At 35.6% G+C, this 27,032-nt stretch overlaps 1 protein-coding gene and 1 pseudogene across 2 annotated transcripts in view; one reads left to right on the top strand and one right to left on the bottom strand.

Moving 5' to 3' along the window:
- The window catches only part of TASP1 (taspase 1), a 172,613-nt gene that overhangs the window by 2,853 nt on the left and 142,728 nt on the right, over nucleotides 1-27,032 (top strand). For both annotated transcript variants that reach the window (XM_069495684.1, XM_069495683.1), the window contains exons 2-4: nucleotides 5,727-5,945; nucleotides 8,108-8,175; nucleotides 10,229-10,297. In XM_069495684.1, coding sequence (XP_069351785.1) covers nucleotides 5,801-5,945; nucleotides 8,108-8,175; nucleotides 10,229-10,297 — 282 coding nt within the window. In that variant the 5' untranslated portion in view covers nucleotides 5,727-5,800. The remainder of the gene's footprint in view (nucleotides 1-5,726; nucleotides 5,946-8,107; nucleotides 8,176-10,228; nucleotides 10,298-27,032) is intronic.
- On the bottom strand, nucleotides 18,929-20,402 carry LOC138401097 (DNA-dependent metalloprotease SPRTN pseudogene; annotated as a pseudogene).

Raw genomic sequence — 27,032 nt, 5'->3', positions numbered from 1 at the left:
ATTTTGGTCTAAAAATGATGAATTTAAATCATTTCTTTTTAGTAGATAGTGCCAAGTAAAAAAAATCAAATACAAAAGGTCATTAGAAAATCCAGTTTCCCTTTCATCTTTGCCCCCATCTTCCTGTTATCCTTAGAGGAATCCATGGTACTGTTAACTTGTGTCTATATAGACTAGTTCATGCATAGAGTATCTCTGGAAAGATAGTATGTATATAGAAAATTACACACTTTAAGGCTCTTGATACTGACAAATTCCTTTTCAAAATGGTTACATCAGTTTATAGTGCTAGTACAGTGCTAGCTAGAAAAATTTCACGTTTGTATTTCTCTGAATATTCTTTCCTTAATATTGGACATCTAGTTTATATTTCCTTTTTTATATGTATTGCCTGCTCATGTCTTTTGGCATGGTGTTTGTTTTGGTTGGAGTTGCCCTTTATGAGCTTTATTTTGGCAGCCTTTTTTAGATGGTTGTTTTATGATAGCTTGGAATTGGTGAGAAAAGTTAAAATACTTTTTGTAGCATGCTAAGAGAGAGATTATGGGCAGAGCAAGGGTTGAGGAAAAGGAAGTTAAATGCTTGAGGGAGAAATCTATGGGATTTGGAAACTTGGGGGCTGTTCAAAATGACTCCAAGGTGAGTTAGAAAAGGGTAGCACTATTAAGAAAAAGGAGTAATGAGGAAAGAACTAGATTTTGGGGGAAAGGTGAGCTTGTTTTAGGTAGACTAAGAGTAAGGAGGATCCAGATTGAGCTGTCCAAAAACCTTGTGGCTAGAGCTCAAGACAGAAGATAAAGAGTTAGGAATCATCTAATTTGCTGAGAGAATAGTTTTGAGAAGTTAGCAGTAGATGAAGTTGCCAAAGAAGACATCTGAGAATGGAGTTAAGGGGCCATGAAGGGATTGGAGAGTAAATTGGCATGTTTGCCAAGGAGAGGAGGTGATTGAGCTGCGGTCCCCAATGCTCAGGCTGCAGACTGGTACTGGTCCTTGGCCTGTTAGGAACTGGCGGCACAGCAGGAGGTGAGCAGTGGCATTATCTGTTATTTACAGCCCCTCTACATTGCTTACATCACCAAATAAGCTCCGCCTCCTGTCACATCAGCGGGGCATTAGGTTCTCATAGGAGCATGAACCCTACTGTAAACTGCACATGCACATCTGAGGGATCTAGGTTGAGCGCCCCTTATGAGAATCGAATGCCTGATGATCTGAGGTGGAGCTGAGGCAGTGATGCTAGCCCTGGGGAACAGCTGCAAATACAGATTATCATTAGCAAAGAGGTTTGACTGTACAATAAATGTAATGCCCTCCAGTCATCCCGAAACCGTCCCCTCCGCATCCCCCATCTGTGGAAAGATTGTTTTCCATGAAACTGGTCTCTGGGGCCAAAAAGGTAAGTTGGGGACTGTTGATCTAGAGAATCAAAAAGTTGCAAGCAGATTAAGAAAAGACCATTGGGTTTAGTAACTTGGAAAAGATACAAGTTATGGGAAGCAAGAAGTTTTTTCAAAAACAGCTTTATTAAAATATAATTCATGTATCAGACAATTTACCCATTTTAAGTGTTCAAGTCAGTGGTATTTATTATGTTCAGAGTTTAGCAACCATCACCACAATCAATTTTACAACATTTTTAGTACCACAAAAAATACTCTGCCCCTGTTAGCAGTCATTCCCCATTCTTCTCCCACTTCCTCAACCCCTGTCTCTCCAGCCCTAAGCAACAACTAATCTACTGTCTGTCTCTGTAGACTTGCCTCGTCTGGACATTTTGTATAAATGGAATCATAAAATACGTGGCCTTTTGTGTCTGGCTTTTTTCATTGTTTCCAGTGTTCTTTCATGCCCTAGTATGTAATAGTACTTCATTTCTTTTTATGGCTGAATGATGTTCCACTGTACAAATATACCCCATTTTGTTTATCTATTATCAGTTGATGAACATTTGGGTTGTTTTTGGCTATTATGAATAACGTTGCCATGAACATCTGTGTGCACGTTTTTGTGTGTACATACCTGGGAGTGGAATTGCTAGGTCATATGATAACTGTATTTAACTTTTTGAACAATTATTTCAGAGGATGGACAACTTGCCAGGGTCCATCCTAATAATTTCAATATCCTTCCTAGTACGAAATTACAAAATGTCTATAATTCAAATGTCTTATTCAGAAATAAGACATCATATAAATCATCTATAGAATTGTTTTTTGTTGTGTAAAGCTATTACATGCCTATGCATCTCCTTTCATTGGAAACCTTTTGTATTGAGTGTTACCTCAAAGCTTAGCTGAAGTATTAGACATTTTTCTTGTGGATCAGTGTATTGGTGTAAGTATACTTCATTAATTTCAAATACTGATTTGTAATAATTACAACTGTGATAAAAAACACCACAGAGATATTTAATGCTAGTCTGTGGTCATGACTTATTTTTCTCCCTAGTCTTAACTTTAAAGATCAAATACTGTGATTTCTCCCCCCCGCCCCCACCCTCCAAAAAAAATATTTTGTGCATCCCAGAAGTTCAAGATCCAGAAAAACAAAAAAAGACCCATTGAGTCAATATTGTTGATTTCTGTGTATTTCTTCCTTAGGGAGAGTGAATGTTTAGAAGCTTCAGAGTATGGCATTTTCTTTCCTCTTACTGCAGTTTTTATGTGGGATCTCATAGGCTGGCCCTATTTTGGATCTTGGGCTTAGCTCATTACCTAGTGTTCCCATAAATAAATAAATGTACACAAAAAAATTTTTGAGAGTAGTTCATTCAGATGGTTCAAATGCAAAAGGTACAAAACAGTGAACAGTGACATTTCCATCCCACGTTTGTTGTTAGTCATCCAGATCTCCTCTGGTAACCACTATTATACTATTTTTTGGTTCGTCCTTCCAGACTTATAGTTTGCACATATATATATATATATGAAAAAAAAAACTCTATTCCTCCCCCTCCCCTAAATATAATACTGCATATACTTCTGTCCCATGCCTTTTTAAAGAAAATTAATTTTAATTATTTCCATGCCTTTTTTATTTACCAGATATCTTTGAGACTATTCCATATTTGTATATCAGATTTCCTCATTCTTTCCAATGGCTACTTTTATTTTTATCCACTTCTGTTAAGACTATTCTTGGTCTGTATTTTAATTTTGATTGATTTTGCCAAATCGTCCTTGTTGAGTGGCTGCCACTAGGAATTTATGAGGGCTCCTGTTTCTCTTACTCTTTTTTTTTTTCTTTTTTCTTTTTTGAGACAGAGTCTTACTTTGTTGCCCGGGCTAGAGTGCGGTGGCATCACCCTAGCTCACAGCAACCTCAAACTCCTGGGCTCAAGCGATTCTTCTGCCTCAGCCTCCTGAGTAGCTGGGATTACAGGCATGCGCCACCATGGCTGGCTAATTTTTTCTATATATTTTTAGTTGTCCAGCTACTTTCTTTTCATTTTTAGTAGAGATGGGGTCTCGCTCTTGCTCAGGCTGGTCTTGAACTCTCGAGCTCAAACAATCCGCTTCCTTGGCCTCCCAGAGTGCTAGGATTACAGGCATGAGCCACCACGCCCAGCCCTCTCTTACTCTTAAAACATGTTATCTTTTTGATGTTTGCTAATCTAAGTTAAAAAAATGGTATTTGAGTGTAGTTTTATTTCTATTTTTTTTTTTAGTGAGGTTTAGCATTTTTTATATGTTTAAACCATTATATAATTTTTCTCTAAACTGAGATTTGTCCATTTGCCCTTTTTTGTTTTGTCTTTGTCATTTGTTGGAATTCTTTATTTTTTAGGCAGGTCATGAGTTTAATGAGTACTGAGTTAAACAAAAACTGATGTTGGAGTAGAAGTTGCTGCTTTTCTAATTAAATTACAATCATTTCAGTAACCATTGGGAGTTGGAGACCAGAGTTGTATATTGGATAGTCAGTCCATCTACTTCAGTCCAACAGAACTTTGGGGCCAGCATTTTTGGAAGGGTTTGTTGAGATTATATGGTTTGCTAAATAAGTATATTTCAGACAGTCTCTGAGTGAAGATTGCTCAAGAAATAGAATATTAATTCATCTTCTACATTTTCTTTCTTTTTAAACAACTTTGAGAAGAAATGTTTTCAAATCTCTCATATTAAAAGACTTACTATTATCAAATCTTATAAAATATTGTTTATAATTTATTTTCTTAATCATTATAAAATATGAATGTTATATATTTATGATAAAAGACATCAGATGATAGTGAATCAAGAGTACCTTGAAGTTTAATAATCTATACTGCTTAGATGTGTTTTCGTATTAACACAGGTCTTCATTTTTCCAGAACCTGAGTTTTTACTCAGTCTGTATTTGTGCTCTTAGACTAGTGGGCCCAAGCTCATTTCATGGCTGGGACAGAATATGATGGCATGATACAGACATAATGGCATGTAAAGGCTGGCAGATGCATCACTAAATGCCACTTTGTCCACTGACATATGACTAAATCATACCCTAAGAGAGATAGTGTGAGAAATAACCAAAATAAAATTAAGGTAATTGAAGCCGATTCTTGTGAAGTCATTGGAAGAAAAACATGGTTTTTTCAATACCACAAAACAAAAACAAAGCTAGTCATTTAAATTTACTGTTGTTTAATAAACATCAGCTCTTTTGTAATAAAAATTTTCCCCCATATTCATGAATCTATGTAAATATTTTAACACAACTGTATGTATAGATACATATATGTTATTGATTTTAAAGTATTTGTCTTATAAATGAAGTGTGTACTATAATAAAAATTAAATGAACTATTTTTATCCAAGCATTAAGGGAAGTTAAAAATACCATATATCAGTGCTTCTTAGGAATAGCCCTGGTGTAAAGGACTATTAAAAATTTTCAATCCATTGCCAACCAATATTAGTGAAAATATGCATATAAAACAACTAATATATTAATAAAATAATAATCTCTTGGGGACTGGTAGTAAACACTGGAATATAGACCATGCTTTAAGTAGCACTGCTTTTTTGGATTTAGCAGATAGATCACTTCATTTTTCTATTTATGTTAAATATTGGAACAGGAAGACTTGCTCCCCTTCCTCTCCCTTTCTCAATTTAGTACAAGGTGCAGATTTTTGCCTAACGATGTGGATCTGGGCATTTAAGTAGTTTTAACCACTTCACTGTTGGATTTTCTTTAAATCTCTGTGCTGATTTTTAAATGATCCATTTTTCCCTTATCTGAAATATGTTCTGCTGTCGTTATTGTGATCAAGCCAAGATTGCTAGAAGCTTGTGAATTGGTAATAAATAGTGAGAAAATTTGTTGACATTTGTGTTTTACAGTTGGGCTGTGGAGCATTAAACTGATTATTAGTATTTGGTTTGGAGGGAGTAGAAGGTGTTATTTAAGTTGTATTGTGGATTACTTTAACGTAGATAGAAGAAAGATAAAATATCTTTGTACTCAATATGAGATCTTTCTACAACAGTTCTTTTGTTTATATGACTTCAAGCAAGTACTATCAGTGGACAGAGATTTAAATTCTAATTTTTTTGTATTACCCAGTTAAATAACTTTAAAACTTTAATTACTTTAACAATAACTTTAAAACCTTCTTTGTATTACACAATTAAATAACTTTTAAGAATAGGAATTTTGAAAGTTATCTTTGCATGAATTTGTTACATAATGTGTGTGTTGATGGAAAGAAATATATATCATTTTTGCCTGTTTTCCTCTAGGGTAATTCCTCTCCTACAGTTACTTTTGGATGGAAGTATGCCCTTTTCCCAATAGAAGATGGTAATCTTGGAGAATGACCATGGAGAAGGGGATGAGTTCTGGAGAAGGGCTGCCTTCCAGATCATCTCAGGTTTCGGCTGTTAAAATAACAGTCAAAGATTTGGAAACAAAGCAGTCTCATAAAGAGAAACGAGGGGGCTTTGTGCTGGTGCATGCAGGTAAGCCCTTCCTGGGTGAGTTGGAAGATGACAATAATGTTGATTTTTTTTTTTCCTGCCTTGAAGTACACTGAGAATTGCATTTCATATCTGGAGGAGGCAAACTGCTGGAAAGGAGTCAGAACCAAAGAGATTGTTTGACTTTAATAGAGTGAGGACCTTCTTTACTCCCCAGTTGGAAGATCTCATAATGATAGTTCTTCCTGTGTCTTCTTCACTCCTCTACCCTATTACTTACATTTACCCCATGTAATAGATACATTTAGGTTAGGTAGTGTGAAAAATGAAATAAAGTAGTTTTAAACACATTAACTGCCCTGTGAGTTGTATTTAACTCATGATAGTTTTGAGCCCGGGGCCTTATGAAACATATGTAACTGCAGTTGGTTTATGAAAATCTTACTTGTTGTCATTCTTAATGGTACAATTAATATTGACAATTTAATTGCATATAAATCACACACAGAAATCAACAAAAAATAACAAATTTTTCATTAAATTAGAAAGGATCATTTTGTTTTCAAAATTTTTATTCTATTTTTGTAATAAAACACTGTGGCCCCAAGGAAAAATTTTTTTTTTCCTAGTGTGGCAGTCAATGTATTAAAGTCTGGGTTTTGTAAATAATGCTGCCAACAAATTTTATTGACCCCCATAATAGACTGTGAGCATCTTAGAGCATAATTATACAATCTCAGGACTGGTTTGCCTTCTTAATGTTATAAATGAGGAACCTTAAGACCAGAGAGATTAAATGACTTAAGTGACTTCAGCCACATTGCTAGTTGGTGCTAAAATCCATAAGTCATATCACCCGTGTTTCCCAACATTACTAACAAAGTTATGAAGAAGCCTGTGATATTGTTAGGTTATTTTCACTGGAAACTTTTCTGAGTAATATCCAAGTTGGTTAAATTCCTTTCTTTCCTGGATTTTGTGAGATTCACAAATACAAAAGTTAATGGTGACTGGATACTTAAATTTCCTTGGTATTTTCAAATAGTCACAATATTTTCAGGAATAATCTTTGAAAGATTGGGGCCTCTGAGATCTAAGACAACAGACCTGGGATCATCTATTCTTCAGAAACCTTGAAGAGAAATATTGGCACAGGCTTTATGTACATTCGGAGTTCTCTTGAGAAACAGAATTAGGATTTGGGTATATTATAGATTCTGGTTTCGTAGACATCTCTGCTACCCTGGGTCCTTGTACCATAGTTTTGTGAACCAGTCCTTGAGGAAAGGTGGATTAGGTTTGTGTCAGAGTCTGCAGACCCTCAGGAGGAGTCCTGAGGCCTCAAAATGTAATTCTTAACCTTCCTTACATTGGACTCCTGTGGTGCTTTTTGAGGATTGGAATAGGTGGTTCCGTACTCTGTTAAAGATCTTTGATGAGAGGCCTAATTATCAAGAGAGTTTAAAGGTTCTTGTCTGTGTTTCCTTCTTGTTTAGATTATTCTCAAGTCCCTAACTAAGCAAGTACGAATCCTCTTAGGGAAACAAATTTATTCAGAGCCATTTTCTTGAGGAAGTTCCTGGGTATTTGATTAAAAGACAGGGATCACCAAGAATTCTCATAGACAGTCATGAATGTGCTATCACTGAGGTTTCAGAGACATGCTGAGCTACATTCCAAGGGGTCAGAAGTTGTGACGTGTGTGGGTGGGAGTCTTGGGCTGTAAGACCCCTCAACTTGAAGTGTTATTCAGAAGCTACGGAGCTTTCTGAAATTATTTTTAAGAATTCTGAATTTTGACCAGCAATTTCCCAAATGGCTGGAGCTTTCGAAAGGTCAACAGAGAGGAACTTGAAGGGACCCTGTCCCTGATACTTCCTGGGTTATCAACGCCAGACCAAAGAACTGACTTTGGAGAGAGGTTTTTAAAAGGAGGAAGAGAAGTGACCATGGTGAAGCCTCTTTGGGGACATGACCTATTTGTAGGGCCTTTGGCAGGAAAAGAGCTTTTTGAAAAGGAGATAAGGCGTAGTATTAGAAAGGCTTCTGGTGGAGAAAGAAGCTATTAGATTTTTAAAACTCACGCAGTTAGGGCAATAGTTTTATTTTCATTAGGACAGCATCAGTTTATGTGGATTATTTATGTAATATAGGTAAGTTCTCTGATATTTTACTAACAATTGGTTTTTATGTTTGTACTATAGGTGCAGGTTATCATTCTGAATCCAAAGCCAAGGAATATAAACATGTATGCAAACGAGCTTGTCAGAAGGTATGAACAGAATGTGTATGATCTAAGCATTTCAGTTTTGAATATAAGGCAACTTTACCTTGAAATTCAAAATTTTAAGGTTTCCTTTATAGACAGTCTTCGGTTTGGATCACAAAATTATTTTGCTCATTTTTCTACGGTCTTGTTTTGTGTTTTTAATTCTCCAAATGATGCTTTGCTCTTTCCCCTCCTTCCCTAGATGAAAGTCTGTATTTTTGGAATTGTGGGCACATAATGATATCTCTTTTAATCTTTGCAAAGGCATTGAACTCTACAGAAGGGGTAGAGAAAACAGCTTAAAGGCATCTAGTGTGTCTTTCCATGAAGGGAAGAAAAAAAATAAAAAATTAAAATGGATGCTATTCTTAGATTATCCTGTACTTTTTCTTCTGTTTTTCATCACGTACTTTGTATTGTAGCAAATTCGTTGTCATTCCTGAGTTTAGCTTTGCCCTTATACTCAGTTGTGTTTTTTTCCCCATTGGTTTTTGAGGTTTTGCTAAATTGCTGAATATTTAATGTGGGGGCAGGAATGGACTCAGAAGAAATATTGTTTGTTTTTATTTTGATCCTGACTATATATGCTTGTAGGCAAACCTTCCATTACTTTTAATAGAAATAGAATGTTAATCGGATATTATGTATCAAGTAAATATGGGTCTCTCTCGGCTCTTTTTATATTTACATATCATTTAAAAGAAAGATTATACTTTATCAGAGATCCAAGCTTTTTCTTGAGAATGAAATCCCATAAATAAATGTGAATATTTTGTTATAGAGATTTTGTTGTTTTTTTGAAATTCATAATAATAAAACTTAAAGTTTCCTAAACTATTTTTCAGTTTTTCTTATTTTTCAAAGTTTGAAATTTTTTCATTGTCTGAAAAGAAGTTTTACTCTTATATAGTTGTATAACAAATCTAATACATTTGGACTGTATAATTAGCCTCCTTAATTTATACAATGAATGAGCTTCTTTAAAGTTTAATGAGAAATATAGTTCTTAATTTTTGAGCTTTCGCTTTGCTGACTAAATTAGAACTTTAATAGTTCATCCCACTAGAAACCAGTTTCCCTTTCTTTCTTTCGTCTCTTAATTTATTCCCAACAAGGCAAGATGAACTTTTACTCTCTGTAGTTAATGTTGCAAAAGAATATACTTTGTCTCCATATCAAATACATTATAGTCTCAAAAATGCTTTTGTCAAATATATGCTTCCATCTGAGGATTCTGACTGACGTACCTCTGTGACTGAGAGCCACTGTTGTTTTTTAGGTATGGATATAGAGTGTAGTGTGGGAGGAGAAATTATTAGCTTAGTTTGAGATTCAATTATCTTTTAAAATATGAATTGTTAGGCTATTTGAATCAAGCTGTATTCATATAATTTCTTTTTTTTTTTTTTTTTTTTTTGAGACTGAGTCTCACTCTGTTGCCCGGGCTAGAGTGAGTGCCGTGGCGTCAGCCTAGCTCACAGCAACCTCAAACTCCTGGGCTTAAGCGATCCTACTGCCTCAGCCTCCCGAGTAGCTGGGACTACAGGCATGAGCCACCATGCCCGGCTAATTTTTTTGTATATATATATTTTAGTTGTCCATATAATTTCTTTCTATTTTTTAGTAGAGACGGTATCTCACTCTTGCTCAGGCTGGTCTCGAACTCCTGACCTCGAGCGATCCACCCGCCTCGGCCTCCCAGAGTGCTAGGATTACAGGCGTGAGCCACCGCGCCCGGCCTCATATAATTTCTGTGACTATTTTGAATTGCCCCATGATGAATAAAGCTTAGTCAATTTCCTGCACTTTGTATTTAATGGCTAGATTTTATCCATTGTCTTAATTTGAATAATATTAAGTGAGCTATATAAAAAATAGCCTGAGTATAAACATTTGTTTTAAATCTAAGTAGTTTGTGTCTTGAATTATGGAATGGAACTGGTGATCAATTTTTATTAACCTGAATGTCTCCTACCCTTCTTTAAAGCTTTGGAAAATGAGTATGTTTGAGAAGTTGTGGCTTTACAATGAATAATCTGTCCCCTTGGTTTCATAGGCAATTGAAAAGCTACAGGCTGGTTCTCTTGCGACAGATGCAGTGACTGCAGCACTGGTGGAACTTGAGGTATTTCTTTGCTCTATGTTTTATTTAAAATATTTGTGAGTTTATACTTAATTCTTTTAAATGACATGGAACTTTTTATTTAGTCATCCATAAATCATATCACCCGTGTTTTTCAACACTACTAACAAAGTTATGAAGAAGCCTGTGATATTGTTAGGTTGTTTTCATTGGAAATTTTTCTGAGTAATATCCAAGTTGGTTAAATTTCTTTCTTTCCTGGATTTTGTGAGATTCACAAATACAAAAGTTAATGGTGACTGGATACTTAAATTTCGTCAGTATTTTCAAATAGTCACAATATTTTCAGGAATATTCTTTATTTGTTTTTGTAAATACCAACTTGAACCAGAATTTTCAGGAAAATTCTTAAAGTTAACTCCAAAAAGTGATTATATATACTGTTTAAGAAACAAAAAAAATCCAACTTTCTAGAAGTGTCTAAAGTGGAAGGGGAAGTTTCCTCACGAACTTAACAGTTAGATGCGTACCACATAGGTATGTACTGTGGCATGTGCCTTGTTCCAATGTGATGTTAGGTTTTCCCTAGTTTACTGTGGTCATTGAAGAATGTAGTGGGGAAGCTCTCAAGTTTGCTATAATTTTTTGTACTTCAGAGTGAAGGTCTCTCAGTTCTCTTAATCTGAATCCTTGAGGAGTTTGTACAGGAGATATTGAGGCCTTCAGAAGACTTACTTGCTGGTCAAACTTTGAGAAGATAGATTTGTGTCAGCCAGTTGAGTGGATTACTGTGAACAAATATTTCTCTGGTTGAGAAGACTACTAAAGGAATCAAGTAAGACATGAAGCTAAAACAGTGATGAGTTTGAGGAAGAAGATGATAGTTAGAGTTGACGTTTGCAAGTTGACTTGATTGTGTCCCTTGTGTTTAGGCTCTCATTCCAGGGCACCTACCCTGTCATGCTTTTCCCTGTGAAAATTGCCCAGGAGTTTACCAAAAGTCCTAGCCATGTTTTCTGTATAGTCTCTTGCTTAATTGTGGAGCTGAGCTTTTAATCATGCTTTGTAGATTTTAATCTCTTCTGATAATGCCTTTAGCGTGGTCCTCATGTAGTCAAGGAAGGTGAACATATATGTTGAGTACCCATATCTATTGTAGTTTGGTCCCCTGAGGCACCTGACATGGGGCTGTGTAATGTTCTCCCATTATGACTGATACATTTTATACCAGCTCTACCAGTCAGTCATGTGTCCCTGGGTATGTCATAGCCTGACTCAGTTCCCCATTTATAATATGAGGATAATAAGTCCTATTTCATAGAGTTGTGAATATTAACTGAGTAAATAATAATATATGACAATCACTTAGAGCAGTATGTGGCACATAGTAAGAACCCCACAACTGTTAGCAATTATTACTGTTATAAGGTGCCTTGGAAATAATATGTATGAGATGAATATTTATGGTAACTATTAATGACAAGTGTTACAGTGTCAAAGACAAGTTAATTATATGTTATGGATAAAGGGAGAAAAATGACACAAGAAAGAAGACTGACGTAGTTACCACCAAATCTTAGCTTTACTCACAACACACACAAAGAGGGCCTTATTTTACTTAATTCAGTAGTTGGCTGAAAATTACTGTCCTTTATGCAGAAGATGATATCCCGAGATTATTGGTGCATGGAGTCAGTGTGGGTCTGGGGACAGAAGGATAATGAGTAGCTGGGGAGTATACTAAAATGGCAACTGTGAATACAAACTTGAGTAAAATTTTTTCTTTTCATCTTAGAATAACTTGAATTTTGTTAAGTCACATTTATATTGTGTTGACTATTTCATTCCACTTTTTTCCAGTGTTGAATCTTACTTTTAAATGATATACTTATTTATATTTAAAAATGACTAAAAATACATTTTGAAATAATGAGTTACTCATGAATAAGTGAGGTTTATAGTTTTGAATGATAGTCTGTGTTTTTTGAGAGTGTGGATATAAATTAAAAAATACTTTCTCTATTTTATTTTTTATTTTATTTATTTTTTTAGAAACAGGATTTTGCTCTGTCTTGCAGGCTGGCATGCAGTGGTGTTATTATAGCTCACTGCAGCCTCGAACTCCAGGGCTCAAGTGATCATCCTGCCTCAGCCTCTTGAGTAGCTGGGACTACAGGCGTGCACCATTGTGCTAGGCTAATTTTTTATATTTTTTGTAGAGATGAGGATCTTGCTATGTTGCCTGGGTTGGTCTTGAACTTATGGCTTCAAGTGATCCTCCTGCCTTGGCCTCCCGGCATTATGGGCCTGAACCACCATGCCTGGCCTATTATGTTTGATTGGACTAAGTCATATGGATAATGGTAGCATAGGATATTGCCCCAAGCAACTTTAGTGCACCTCATACTCTCCAACCTTTAATTATTAAATTTGGGGAAGGATTTCAATTACTTATCTTTAAAAATTCATTTTTATATCCAGTCTTTGATTGAAATATATGTCAGCAGGCTACATTATTTAAAGGCTAAGGCTACACTAACTGGAAGAATTTTTCTGAATCTTAAGAATTTTGTTGGAAATTATGCTTATACTGCCCCCTGCAGTTTCTGTCACTTGCATAATTATGATTCATCACCTTAAGACAGAACAGATTTTCAGATGAAGAGTTCAGTTGAAGCAGTATTTTATTAATGATAGTTTGGGTCCATGGAAAGATAGGAGAAAATTGGATTCTAGTATTTTCTATACTTAATAAAATATAAATAACAATATTGAGTCTTTTCAGTCTACAGAAAGTGCTGAGAAAAATTACTGAGAGCCTGATTTATACTGTGTTATGTTTGAGAGTAGCCACTTACCTTTAATTTTGGTCAATCTGTTCAATTGAGTTAAATCGTGTCCTAATTATTGAATAAGTATGGACAGTCATCATATCTTTCCCTTTTGACTTTGGGGTATACTTTTTAAGAAAGCTGTTTTTCAAAGTTGCCTGTTATGTTATTACTTAGGCAGATGCTAAAATTAGTGTGAATTCCTTGAATACTAACTGTGAATTGAAATGACTGAAATGGTTTAAGTCTTTATTGGCTCTAAGCGGTATCTGGTTTTGTATTTAAAAAAAAATGTGATAATTTGTACTTTGCAAAATAGTGAAAAGTACATTGATCTCAACTCAATGCAGTGGAGTGGGAAGAGGCAAGGTGAAGGAAAGGAAGTTTTCATATGTCTATCTGTCACACACACACTAAAGGACGTATGCAGGCCACCTAGACATATCATTTTTGAGTTTTTCTTAGAAACCGATGATCTTGTGTGGTTTCATTTTTCCTGTCCAACACTACAGACATGTGGAGTTGTCCTAAGACTACCATTTCTGGACACCAGAGGGGGTGTTTTTGTCATTTGAATAAAGGGGGTCGGGTGCAAAAGTTCCTTCCTATTAAACTGACCAGCTTCTCCCTTTAGGGTTTTGGGAGGGAAGGTGGCTGCTCCTGTATGAGAGGTGTTCTGCAATGTGGAAATGAAAACGATATGACTCCAAGGAGCATTTTGTTTATCTTCAAAATGTGGGGAAAGAAATGGAAAGGTCAGTTTATAGATCATATTTTAATGATTTATCGTCAAATTACTTTGGCCCCATTGTTTCATACAACTTTTTTGAAATTATCCTTATAACTGATGAGAAAGTGAATTATATTCATCCGGTAGTACAAGTGTGGTTTTACTCACAGCAGAGTAGATTAATATTATGAAACAATTTGGTTTTTATATCTGGGACTATACATTTGGAAGACAGTTGCTTTCCTGGCTGGTTTTGAAATAGTTTTGGTTCAGGTAGTGAGTGGATTCAAAATTCTAGATCGTAATTTTGTACATTTCACATGGTATAGCTTCTGACGTGAATTTATTTTTTGAGGAAATTGGGTATAAATCTGGGTGAGTCATCATGCCGCCATTTTCTTAGGATTGGTCTTAAAGTAGAAAGTATTTCATGGATCCTGGTGAGAAATGAACTATTCATAAAATACTTACTGAAGCTCTCTTTGCACATTGGTATTTTTCTAAGAAAGTACTAAGACTTGGTTTAAAAAGGCCTAATGAGGAATAATAGATGAAATATGAATGAAAGACTTTTGGGAGATTATTTGTAGTTTTCTGTGAGAAAACTAATGAATGTAGTAGAGAGTTTGAAGATCTTGTTGTAACCTTTGAGAAATTTTGGTCAATTCATTTCTAAAACTGGTCATTTTGGTAGGTAGAGTACTGTGTGTATGAATAGTGATAGGAATAGCTTTTAAATTTCATATAGTGAAAGGCAAATTACACAGACTTCTTTGTTAAAAATGTTTTGCTGAACTTACGTTATCCTATGTGGACTATGTGGTTCTTTTGTTCACTTGATTCATCTTTTCAGGTTTGCTGTGGTCAGGGGAGATGCTAATTTTTGGTTTTCAACTCATTTATTGTCCAAATGCTTTAGTGTTTATAGAACAGATTATATTGGGGACAAATTTTTATATCATTCTGTCAAAAACAATCCATTGTTTTTTGAATCTCTATATAATCCAAATATTGCTTGCTTATAAACTCTAGGTCCTTTAAGGAGTAACTTCTTATCCAGATGGCTGATATTTTGGGGTATAAGAGAAAGAAAGTAGGTATTTGCATTATTATATATAATATTGTTATACATTTGTCTGTATTTCTACATCCTCTTATACCCAGAGGCAGCTCTGCATGTATTTCTTTAAAGCAGGGATCTCCAGAATTTTGATTACTGTTGAATAGTATGTTGTAGGTGGACCCTAGCCCAGGCTTCTGGACTGCAGGATTAGGCGATATTCCCTTCCCTGGGCTTTATATTTCTAGCTAGAATTGTCTGTGTGCCTCAGGGGGATAGAGAAAACACCTAAGGCCTGCCAGTCTTTGAAATGCTTAGTGGTCATGGAGATGGTGTGGCTTGCTACTGGCATATTGGGAAGGGCTGATATATTTCCCCTTTGTCTCACCAAACTTATAGCAAGTTTGCTTGTGGGATTTCTCTGTGATCAAATGCTTAACCACACCCTGTTCTCTACCCTATTTCAGTCATTTGGTTTTTATTGGAAAAAAGGAAGGGGCATCTGCTTTAAGGTCATTTGTGTTTATTTGGGAGGTTAAAATTATTTAAATAAATGAGCATCTCCATTCTCCTGCAAACTTTTTGTTTTGCAGAAATTTTTTCATAAACAAAGTGGTCCCTTGTTCCTTCCTCCCCTCGCCTCCCCTCCCCCCCCATAGGGCTGACCACATTGGAAAGACAGCTTGATGCATTTAGCTCATGCATACTTAAGTGCTCATTAACTATAATGTGGCTGGTGAGTCTAATTTTAGACCTGCCACCCTTGAAAGTCTCATTTTTCTCTTCCATTGATAATATATTTTATTTGCTATAGTGGAAGGGTATGTTTTTATGTATGTGAAATAGCAGATTTACCTTTTTTCCTTTGTACTAGTACTTACATGTTTTCATTGCATGAAATTTGAGTTTTGAATTTAGACGCTCTTTTTCTTTTTTTTAACTTGGTATCATTGATTATTTCAAAGCCTCTATTTTGCCTGTGTGTTTAGCAGTGTTTCCAGTGGTGCTTCAGTATTTCTGTGTATTCCAGCTGTTTATGGAGTCTTTATGTTTCTCTGCATTTTTTGTTTTATTTTTTGAGGTGTACACACACAGTTACACTTCATGGAGTTGCATCCAGCCAAGTATCCATGTTCTTCTTGTGAAGAGGCAGAGAAAATCACCTCTCCCAAGAATTTCTACCTTCTGAACAAGGGAAATGTGTCCTGAAGAGCTGTACACAGATGGGAGGCAACTTGTTTGCTTGTTCTGCTGCTAGAGCATTGATTTAATTAGAAGACAGGCTGTGGGTGGCCATGTGCAGACAAAGAAGCACCAGACAGAACCCAGTTAGCCTGGGACAGTAAAAGTAAGTTACGCTCTTTTTAAAACACTTTTTTGAGTACTGATGCTGATTCTTGCCTTTCGTACTAAGGGGCAACCTGTAACTTACTGTTTGTGTTCACACATTAGGTACATCTAAGACCCTAGAAATAAAATATACTCTCTAGCACAAGGTAGTTGCTTACTGGAAAAGCAGTGATTCTTTTTTTTTTTTCTTTTCTTTTTTTCTTTTTTTTAGAATAAAAAGAAAATGGAATCAATTATTACATTCTAGACTACATTATATCAGAATCCTGTATTAGCTTTGACCAAGTTAAAACACTTACATATAGAGCTTGTCATGTTTTATTTTGTACTGATGGGAGCATGAAGAATTATTTCACCTTTTCTGGCCATTTCTTTCTTTCTTTTTTTTTTTTTTTTTGTGGTTCTCAATTTTTCTTTTTCTTTTTTTCTGGCCATTTCTTGATGAGCTATGTGGACCTTATCAGATATATTCATCTTGGCTGAATCTGGTAGGAGATATGGTGCAAGGTCAGACTTCCTAAGGAGAGGATAGCTTTATGTGTGAGCCCTTATTTTTCTCTGGGAGTTGTTACTCCCAAGAATATACTACATTTTGGAATTAAGTTTTGAGCTACTTAAAGCTACATATGGCAATATGGTAGAGTTGGTGGTAATTCTGTGTTTTGACTATGTGGAAGCAATTTAGACTTTTGGACTTTTGAGTGTAACATGTCTTATAGTCCTATGTTAATAGGGTTATTAAAAGGTATTTAATTAGATTCATTGGTCTTAGGGTTTATAGTGTTGTGATTTTTTAAATCATTCTCCGTGTGTATATATTTATATGTGTTTGGATCTGTATCATTTGGGGCATCAGTTTTATAATCCAACATCTCTTTTTGTTTTTGCTAATGAAGGAGCTAGGCCAAGAAGAGTTTTTCTGTTTTTAGCAGAATCACAGCTGATATGATAATGTTCAATTTAAAAGACTGTCTTTTTTGTTTTTAGTAGCCATTTATCTATAAATATTTATTAAATACAATTTTTTAACTTCATGCTTTAAGAAATATCAAAACTTGTGAACATCCAACCAGGCTAAAATGAAAAAGATTGGTAACAGTGTTAAGGATGGTAAACAACTGCAATGCTCATACCTTGCTGGCAGGAGTATAAACTGGCAGTATTTACTAAAGCTAAACATACCCTGTGACCCAGCAACTGCACTCCTGGGTATATACCCAACAGAAATGAGTAGAATGTTCTTTCTTAGCAGCATTATTCTTAATAGCCCCAATTTGGAAATAATTCAAATGTCCATGAATAATAGAATGGATGAAAAAATTCTGGTATATTTATGCAAATACTACAGAGCAATGAAAATGAATTTCTGCTACACAGAGCAACAAAGATACTACTTTAGTTCAAAAACAGGCTAAACTAATCTGTGGTGATAGATAGAGGTGAGAATAGTGGCAGCCTTTGGGGGTATTAAGGGTGGTGGGTACTGACTGGGAATAAGCACCTATAAAAGGCCTTCTGCGGCAATGGAAATGTTCTCTAACTTGATCTGGGCAGTTCACAGGTGAACACTATGTAAAAGTTTGTCCAGCTGTATACTTAAAAATCTGTGTACCTATATTGCAACAAAGAAAAAAAACTTGTGAACAACTAAGGTCTTGGGACTATGGCCAACATATTGGAAGTACAGCCATGAGACCAAAAGTAACCTGATAAAAGTACCTTTGCCTCTTCCCTGTAACATGGAAGAGAACACTTTAAAAAAGAAATAACACTTTTTTAAATGCAAGAAGGGTATTTCTTCTATTATAATAGTTTCAACTATGGCTTAAGGTTCATAATACTGTTTCTAGATAATTTTCCACTGTTATATAACTAGGCAACTTTGTTATAGATACCAATTACTTTGTTATAGATACCAGTTACTTAGCACTGAGTTTTCACCACTCATTTTGCTAAATTTTGAGAAAACAGCTAAACTCAATATAAAATCTGGCCTGTGGAATTACAGTGGCTATTTGTTGCTAGTAATATTCCAAAAGAAATGTACTTATTTTACTATATTCCTTATCTAACCTAAAATCTGTTGTCACTGTTTAGTAAAGGTAGAACAGAGAAATAAAATTCTTTAAAATACAGAAAATGTATTTTCTGTTAAGGTTTTGCAAAAAAACAAAAACAAAAATCCAGAAAAACAAAAAGTTAGGGTACCTTAAAACAACTCATATACTTTATACTGTAGTGTTTTTGGCCAGTATGTCTGACATTATGAAGAGTCAGTTCAGGGAATGAGTTTTAATATCATTAATAAATAAAGAAATGTTCAATTTAACTAAATACCTAACAGGATTCCTCATGAATATTTTTAGGAAAGTATACAAATAAAAAGATTAACAGATTTAAAAATCTTAAAGAGCAAGAAAGAACAAAAGTACCTAAAAATTATGCATATATACAGGCAGAACAAACTCTGGGCTGAAATTTAGGTAAGGCAAGAGTGAATGTAGCACCTTAAGACATAAAATACTGTTAATTACAATCTTATATATGTATATATAAAATAAAACGTTTTGTATTGGTTGTGTGAACTAGATTATAACATAGAGATCTTAGCATTAACCCAAAACTTCCTGAATGGCTGACATAGCCCATTAGTGAGGTAACACAGGTAGCATGTGAGACTCACTCATTTTTAAAAGCTGTTTTCAGCTTTTGACTTTGATGCTATCACTTTCAAGGCACGAGTCCCAAGTGCTCATTAATTTGAGATTCCAAAACTTCATTGTGACAAACTGGGTGATTAACCATTTTGCTTTGACTGCATGAACTACTGGAATTCTGAGTTGTGGTTATAGGCCATGAACTACACTTTGGATCATTACCATAACTTTGTATTTGCTCTTTCTTGATAAAAAATTGTCAAAAACAGTCTTGTCTTCTAGCCTGGGTCATTTATTTGGGAATTTATCTTCAGACCCACTCGTCTCCTGGGATGCAGTCACAGTGTTGATTCCATTGCTTTTAAAGAATTTCTTAGGGATATCTTAGAAGATGTGACCCTTCTTTGAGAACTGGAAAAAACTGAATTTTTAGTGATGTCACAAACTGTTAATCTTGTCGTTGGAGAAGATCCATTCACACTTCTGAAAGCCTTTTGGTTGGCAGCTGATACTCTAGGAAAATAGTTGCTTAAAACATTTTGGTGACTGGTATTAAGAACAGGGGAAATTAGATGAGAGGTTTTTTTTTTTTACTTGAACCATTCTGTTCAAATTTCACCTCAGTTTTAGAATTAGGTCTTAAAGCATTTGCTGAATGCTCTTGACTTAAAAGATCTTGGGTTTTATTAATGGCCTGTGAGCTGATCAATTTCCCAGAAGATGGTAAATTGCTTGTTTCTCCTAGAATGTATCCTTTCCCACTAAAAGGGATTAACATCTGTGCCTCACCTCTATTGGGTTTATCTTTATTCTCTACTGCTGACACTGGGGGCTTTCCTGGTTTTGTCTTTCCTTTGCCTTTTTTCGAGTAGTTCTCTGGTTCCTTGATTTTTATATAAGTGCCTCCAAGGGTTTTCTGGTGCTCAGCCTACCAGTGGTCATTAGCAGAGGGTTCCCTGTTAGCAGCACGTTTGACGTAGCCATAATGCGGTTGTTTGTACTGACACGGCCCATTGCAGCGCCACCAGTGTCGCTGACACTCATCTACCTCGTCCTGAAAAGTATGGTATACCGTAATATTGGCTCCAGTCAGGCGGTTGATGCAATGCATATGTTTACAAAACTCTGGACCATGCCCTTCCCGGTCTTTATCATTATTAGTGACAAATAATTAGACATGTATCATTTCATGCAAGAGGGTCTCTACAAGATCCTTTCTTGGTCTCAACTTTAAAAAGGATTCACTGAGACGGATAGAACACATTCCACCTCTCCCTTCATAGCTGAATATCCCAGCACACAGGGTCATTCGCATGCTCCACTTCACCTCGGTGGCCTCCAGCTGGCCCCAGAAGAACCGGTCGTTAAACTGCACAAACAGGGCCTGCAAATCCGGGGTGGGGTCCACCAACTCCTAGGACACGTCCACCAGCGACAGGGGCTCCTGGGCTGGATCGCGCTCGTTGTGCTGCAAGTTCCACTCCTGATGCCGCAGTGCCAAAACCAGGTCCTCATCCATCGCTGCCAGGATCCCAGGCAGGGTCTGCCGGTGTTTGGTTGGCTCCCGGTCAGGCCGTGACCCCACGCAGCGAAGGCGCAGAGGGCCAGTCGAACTCTTAGGAGATACCGGCTTCCGGGCTGCTCTTGCATTGGACCGCCGATCTCGCCAGAGCTCAGGGAAGACTGATTTGAGAATGACGATGAGAACTGAGGTTACGCTAAACGCCGAAGCCAAGATTCTGGGACTTAAGAAAAGCCAGTACTGATGACACCTCCTGGCAGGCGGAGAACCAGGGTTCCCGAGATCTGCAGAGGAAGTTTCTGGTAAGCTAGTTAGGGCCTTCACCCCTTGCCGGTAACTTCAAACCAGGGCTACACTCTCAGCCCATGCGCAGTACCTTAAAAGACTGTCTTTAAGTTTTTTTGCATCTCTCAAACCCAGACCTTTATTCAGAATCTGGAAAAAAATGAGGAAGAAGCTTAAATTACGTGATTTTTAAGAATCGCATTAAAATTGTATTCTAAATCTTGCTCTACGCCGGGCGTGGTGGCTCACTCCTGTAATCATGGGACTCTGGTAGGCAGACCAGAAAATCTTGCTCCAAAGTAGAACAAAACTTTGTTTAAAATTTTCCCCATTGTGTGTGTCTGTCTTTTTTTGCTTTTCCTCCCTCCGTCCCTTATGTGTGTAGCAGACTTTAAGTGTTAGATTAATGAAGGATTGTATCTCACCCTAGAAAACAGCTTAAAATTGAATCCTAGACATCCCATTTGACAGAAGTTCCTTGGCTTTTCCCATTGCCAGGGGGTATTTACTAGCAGTCATTTTCACATAGGTCCAGCCTCCTGCATGGTATACACATTTCATGACAGTTCTTGACATGCATGTACTGTAACACAGGGCATCAGCACTATAACACATTCAGAGTGGGGGACTTATTTATGTTTCCGTCTCCCGAAGTATGTGCTCATGTTAACATTTTCTAGTGGGTTGGAAATCTTTTTAATAAAAAGAATCATAGTTAGTAGAGGACTTAAAAGTTAGTAATACCTCTCCACACCCTCCTCCAATTCTGACCATGTTGTTTGATAGAAGGATGGTTTAAGTTATTAAAATTCCATGGTCTGTTAGGTTCTTTTTGAGTAATATTTCCATATTATTGTCAACATGGTTAAAAGGTATAATTATTTAGGTTGAAGGGAAGTATAAGTGGCCGCCAAATCTGGCAGTACTGGAGAAATAGCTACGTTTGTCTTTTCTATTGTAGATCATGTGGAAAGGACAATTTTAGGTACTGTGTGTGCTAACCTCTTCCTGGACATCATAAAGAATCCAACTAAAACAAAGTTTAAAACTATTTCAGATGTGCAAGTCTATTGAAGCCAATATTTTATTTTAGAGATTTGTGTTATGTTTGACAAGTAATTCTTTGTACTGCAATTCTGTGGCTTTCAATAAAAAAACATGAAAATAAACTGTTGTGATGTCATTTTTCTGCTTAATTATATGTTTATTTATAAATTAGGCAGATTAATAATACAAAGGAGGAGAGTGTAGATGTGTAGTACTTTTTTATTAAAATATTTAAAATAATAAATTAAAGAAAAATGATTCCATTTTTGACAGAATATTTTTATGCCAGATCAACAAATGCTCTAATGAACAAATATCAACATTTGTTCCAATTTTTCTGACATTTCCAGAAAAGCTTAGGCACTTTAAGAAGAGTATGAAAAAGCTTAGTTCTTAGTACATATGCTGTTATTTGAGGTTTTTATTTTTAAATAAAATATGTTATCTTTTGTGTTGAACAGTTAAAAAAATGAACTGTCACAGATACTAAAACTTGGTATTCAACATACTATATTTGACTCAAGTGTTCACAGAGTGTGATGCAAACAAATGTTCTCTCAACTTACATCCAGGATAGCTAAAATATTACTTTAACACATGTTAAAAGTAGAGCACTGCAACTATTTGGCTAGATATAATTCCAGGCTGTCTAAGTTGAGTAATTTCCACAGGCATTCCAACTTTGATCAACCACAGCAAGAACTTTTAGCATGTCTGTAAAGCAGCCAGTGCATCTGTAAATATGTCCGGAGGTAGAGAGAAAAGAGAGAATGCCAAAAATAGTACTTTGTCATTAAGCAGCAGTTACAGAATGAAAATGGAAAGTTTTTTGTTTCCTTAGGAACGCTTTTTAGATAATTGAGCCTCTGATTTCTGAGTATGCCCTGTGGTTCTGTATTAATGAATGAAAGGCCTAATAATGTTTTCTGGCTAACTGTGCTGAAACTTATTGGTTAAAGTCCATTAATTCTTCAACTTTCTACTCCCTATAAAAAATATTAATTGGCTAAAACCACATTATTAATAGTATATGCTTCAGTAAAGCATGGATTGTTTGTAATTGGCCAATATTTGGGTGAAAATTTTCTTACATGACTGTTTTTGAGAATAACTCAGAGCATAAATAATCTCATATGCTTTTTTTTTCAACACATGGATGAAAATAGATTTTCTGTTTTTTATTTTCAGTGACCTGAAAATGAATTTGTGAATATCTACTAGTTTGATATATAAGCATTAATTTAAGAATATTTATAATGGTAAATCTCCCTCTGCTGTATGGGAACTGCATGCTTTGTGTATTTTTGGACATAACAAGTTCATATCACATGAATATAACTTCCTTGGAAATATTTTAAGGTTTAATTAGCAACTACTTGCAAACTGGTTATTAAATTGGATGATCCATCTAGCTTCTTTCTGACCTTGCTTTCTGTAGCCCCGTGATAACAGATACTATGATCTCCAATTTAGTTGTGAAAATTCTTTTTAGTTCAGTCTTGTATCAAAACTGTGGGAGAATCCATAATTCTCTTATGACTTCCATGTTGTAGATCTCTTATTGTTCATATTCTCCAATTATTTAGTAATGGAAAGGAAGGTTAACACAGTTCAATAAAATTTCTCACTAATAAAAGTTTTGCTCCTACAGATACTTGGTGAAAAAGAGAAGAAGAAGAAAAAAAGTTTTGCCATAGTTTCACCTTCTTTTCATTAAAGACTTTTTCAGTACTGAACAAAGGCAGTATAGTTGATAGATTTACATCCTTCAAGCCCATCCCCTATATCCTAAAAGAAGTACAGAGAAATGGTGAATGGGCAAGTTGGGAGAGAAGATGGAAGGGCAAGTTTGCCTCCACTAATTGTGATGTTCATGGGCAGACTCCTTGAGCAGATATTTGAGTTGGTGACCTTGTTACTGTTTCTGTTTGCCAGAGAATTTTTCTTCCTGTAAATCTTATTCATCTGAATGCCATAATTTCTTCAAAATTTCATACTTATTTTATTTCATGTGCCTACTGCTTTGATCTTGAAGTCAATAAAGTTCACACTGAGAACATAAGAGCCAACTTTTGCCTATGTGGGGGCTGGTTATCCAAATTATAGATTCCCATTATGCTATAATTATTTTACCTGATTATTGTTTTGCCGTTTTTTGCATGTTACATGAACATTGATGTCTCCTCCTCCTGTGTATGTTTTGTGTTTTTGTTTTTTTGCTACAAAGTACTAGTTCCAATAGGAATATCATGTTTTCTCTTATCATCTTGATGAAGGTAGTTCACTATTGGATAAAGTTATAAATAAAGTCATCTATACTAATAGTATTTGAGAAAAATACCATGATATTTCATCAGTCTCCTATGGATTCTGGGTAGAAAGCTCATCTGACTTATTTTGGAGAAGCAAAATAGTATTACAAGTTTTGTTTGTTATAATCAGAAGATATGTGGCTTTTTTGACCACTAACCTGGCTCTTCTTAGTAAAGGTGGGTTGACATGTTGTAGATAGACAGCATAGGTTAAATGGCTTACTTCGGTACTTATTATCTTATTTCTTCTTTAAGAAGTATGAGATAAGAATATTCAGTATTTTAAATATGTAAGTAAGCATGATAGTTAAATTGATTTGTTGTTAGGACTGGCATTGGTGTCAAAGAGCTACTTTGCCTGAAATCTGTATGGAAAACTCAAGCCTTATCAAAGCTCAGACTTTGCATCTGGAGAAGCTTGGGACCTTCTTAACCTTTACAAAGTGATGGAGACTGGCAATTGCAGAAGAGACATTTCACAGATCCGTGTCTGTTGGCCCATGGACTAATTTTTAAACATTGGCATTCTCTCAGGGCTGCAGTTTTCCAGGGCTGAGTGACAGCTGCCCCTTTTGAGTATAGGAGCTATTGTGTGACTAACACTCTATTTCATTTTAAGGTACAACTGAAAATAAGTCTTGGACAGAGATGCTAACTTTTGTCTTGTTGCAAGGGCCAAGGAACTGAATTGATGGTTTAATTGACATTAGTTTCATACTCTGTTACAAATTATTGTAACAGAGATTTCTACCAAAAGTAGGAGTAAAACTGGAATGAGCTTTGATCTAACTTTTTAAAGTTGGAATTGGACTTAGGTATTAACTTATTATTTTGAAAATGAACTTCAAATCAAACTAAAGACTTCTCAAAAAAATTACTCATTGAAGCAATTTCAGCTATTACCAAAGTATATCACTCCAAAGAGTTTAGAGCTGAAGCTAAAGCAGATCAAATACTCTGTGACCCAAATAAGCTTGAATCAAAGTGTTCCTAAAGGATATTTAGCTTCCAACATCATTTATCTTATCTTGATTCCATTACTTTTTAATGGAAAACATACTAAGAAAAACCATTGGTTTGCACACCGTATTTGTGGCTGTATCTGTGATGATTGCCCAGAAAGTTTTCTATGTCCATTTACCAGGGACTGTCTCTCATTTCATTAATTTTTTTCCAGCCCCATCTAGTTTTTCTCCAAAGTTGAATCCTGGCATCCAGAGTGGTTAGTTTTTATAGCCTCTCATGACTCATTTGTACCTTTTTCACTCCCCATCTCTCCTTTGCTGTTGCTGATAGATGTCTTTACAAGCCCCCTCAAGATGTGGCTTGTGGAGAAAGTGAAGTTAAGCAGCTTATGAGGTTCATTTAAATTGGAGTTTCTCAAGGTGAGGGCCATGGTCCAGCTGGATCAGAATTATTTGAGGTAGCTTATTAAAATAAATGAAGATTTCCTAGTTTCAACTTACATTGCTCTAAATCAGAATCTTTTGGAATGGGAGTCTGGAAATTTTCATTTTTTGATTCTTTTTAAGAAACTTTAAAATTTGAGTTAAATACAGATATACGCAGTCTTAAGAAATAATGGAGATCCTTGGGACACTTTAATTCACAATTGTAGTAGTTTTAAAAAATTTACTGTTTTTTAATTTTAGGATTTTATATTATAGTTTTAAAACTTTAAGTATAGTATATACATAAAAAACTATATACATTTATTCTGAGGGGACAGTTCCATGAATTTTTCAGAGTGAAAACAGCCCTGTGTCACCAACACCCAGATCAGGAAATGGAACATTTCCAGCCTTCCCTAGAAGGCCCCTTGGGCCCCCTTCCAGTCACCCTAGGGTAATACCTGTTCTGACCTCCATTGCCATATATTAGTCTTTCCTGTTGTGGAACTTAACATAAATGGAATCATACAATATGTATTCTTTTGTGTCTGCCTTTTTTGTTTGTTAATTGAGATGAAATTCATATAACATAAAATTAACCATTTTAAAATGAAGAATTCATTGACATTAAAATGTTTATACAGTGTTGTGTAACCACTACTTGTGTCTTGTTCCAAACATTTTTATCTCCCCAAAGGAAAAGGAAACCCTGTACCCATTAAGCAGATGCTCTCTAGTACTCATGCCTCTCCCCACTGGCAACCACTAATCTGCTTTCTGTCCCTATGGATTTACCTATTCCAGATATTTCATATAAATGGAATCATGCCTTTCATGTGACTTTTTGTGTCTAGCTTTTTCCACTTAGTGTGTTTTTGAGGTTCATACGTTGTACTTATTCCTTTTCTTCAGAGGAGTATTCAACATTATTCATGTATATATCACAATTTATTTATCCATTCATCCATTAGTAGACATTTGGGTTATTTCTACCTTTTGGCTATTGTGAATAGGATTGCTGTGAATGTTCCTGTTCAAGTATTTGAGTACCTGCTTTCCATTGTTTTGTGTAAATACTTGGAAATGGAATTGCTGGGTCTTCTGGTAATTCTATGTTTAATTTTTTGTGGGTCTATCAAACTGTTTTCCACAGCAACTGGTGAAGTGTTTTACATTTCCAGCAGCAGTATATGAGGGTTATAATTTTTCTCCGTTCTTGCCAGCACTTGTCATCATAGCCATCCTTGTGGTGTGAAGTGGTACCTCATTGTGTTTTTGATTTTCATTTCCCTAATGACAATGATGCTGAACATATTTTCATGTGCCTGTTGGCCATTTATATATCTTCTTTGGAGAAATGTCTATTTCAAATCCCTTGGCCATTCTTTAATTGGATTTTTCTTTGGTTGTTGAAAGTTGGAGTTCTTTATATATTCTGGATACTTTTCAAAAGAAACACTTAGAAGGATATTCTTGTGGTCTTCTTATCTCCCTTTTATAGTCTTTTGACCATGCCCAGTACTCCCTATATCCTGTCCTATTTTATTTTTTACTATCATATTTACTGCTATTTAATATGCCATCTAATGTAT

The sequence above is a fragment of the Eulemur rufifrons genome, chromosome 20 (genome assembly GCF_041146395.1).
Source record: "Eulemur rufifrons isolate Redbay chromosome 20, OSU_ERuf_1, whole genome shotgun sequence".
Classification (NCBI taxonomy): Eukaryota; Metazoa; Chordata; class Mammalia; order Primates; family Lemuridae; genus Eulemur; species Eulemur rufifrons.
The sequence above is the reverse complement of the archived record's forward strand: the minus strand, read 5'-3'. Positions and strand labels throughout refer to the sequence as shown.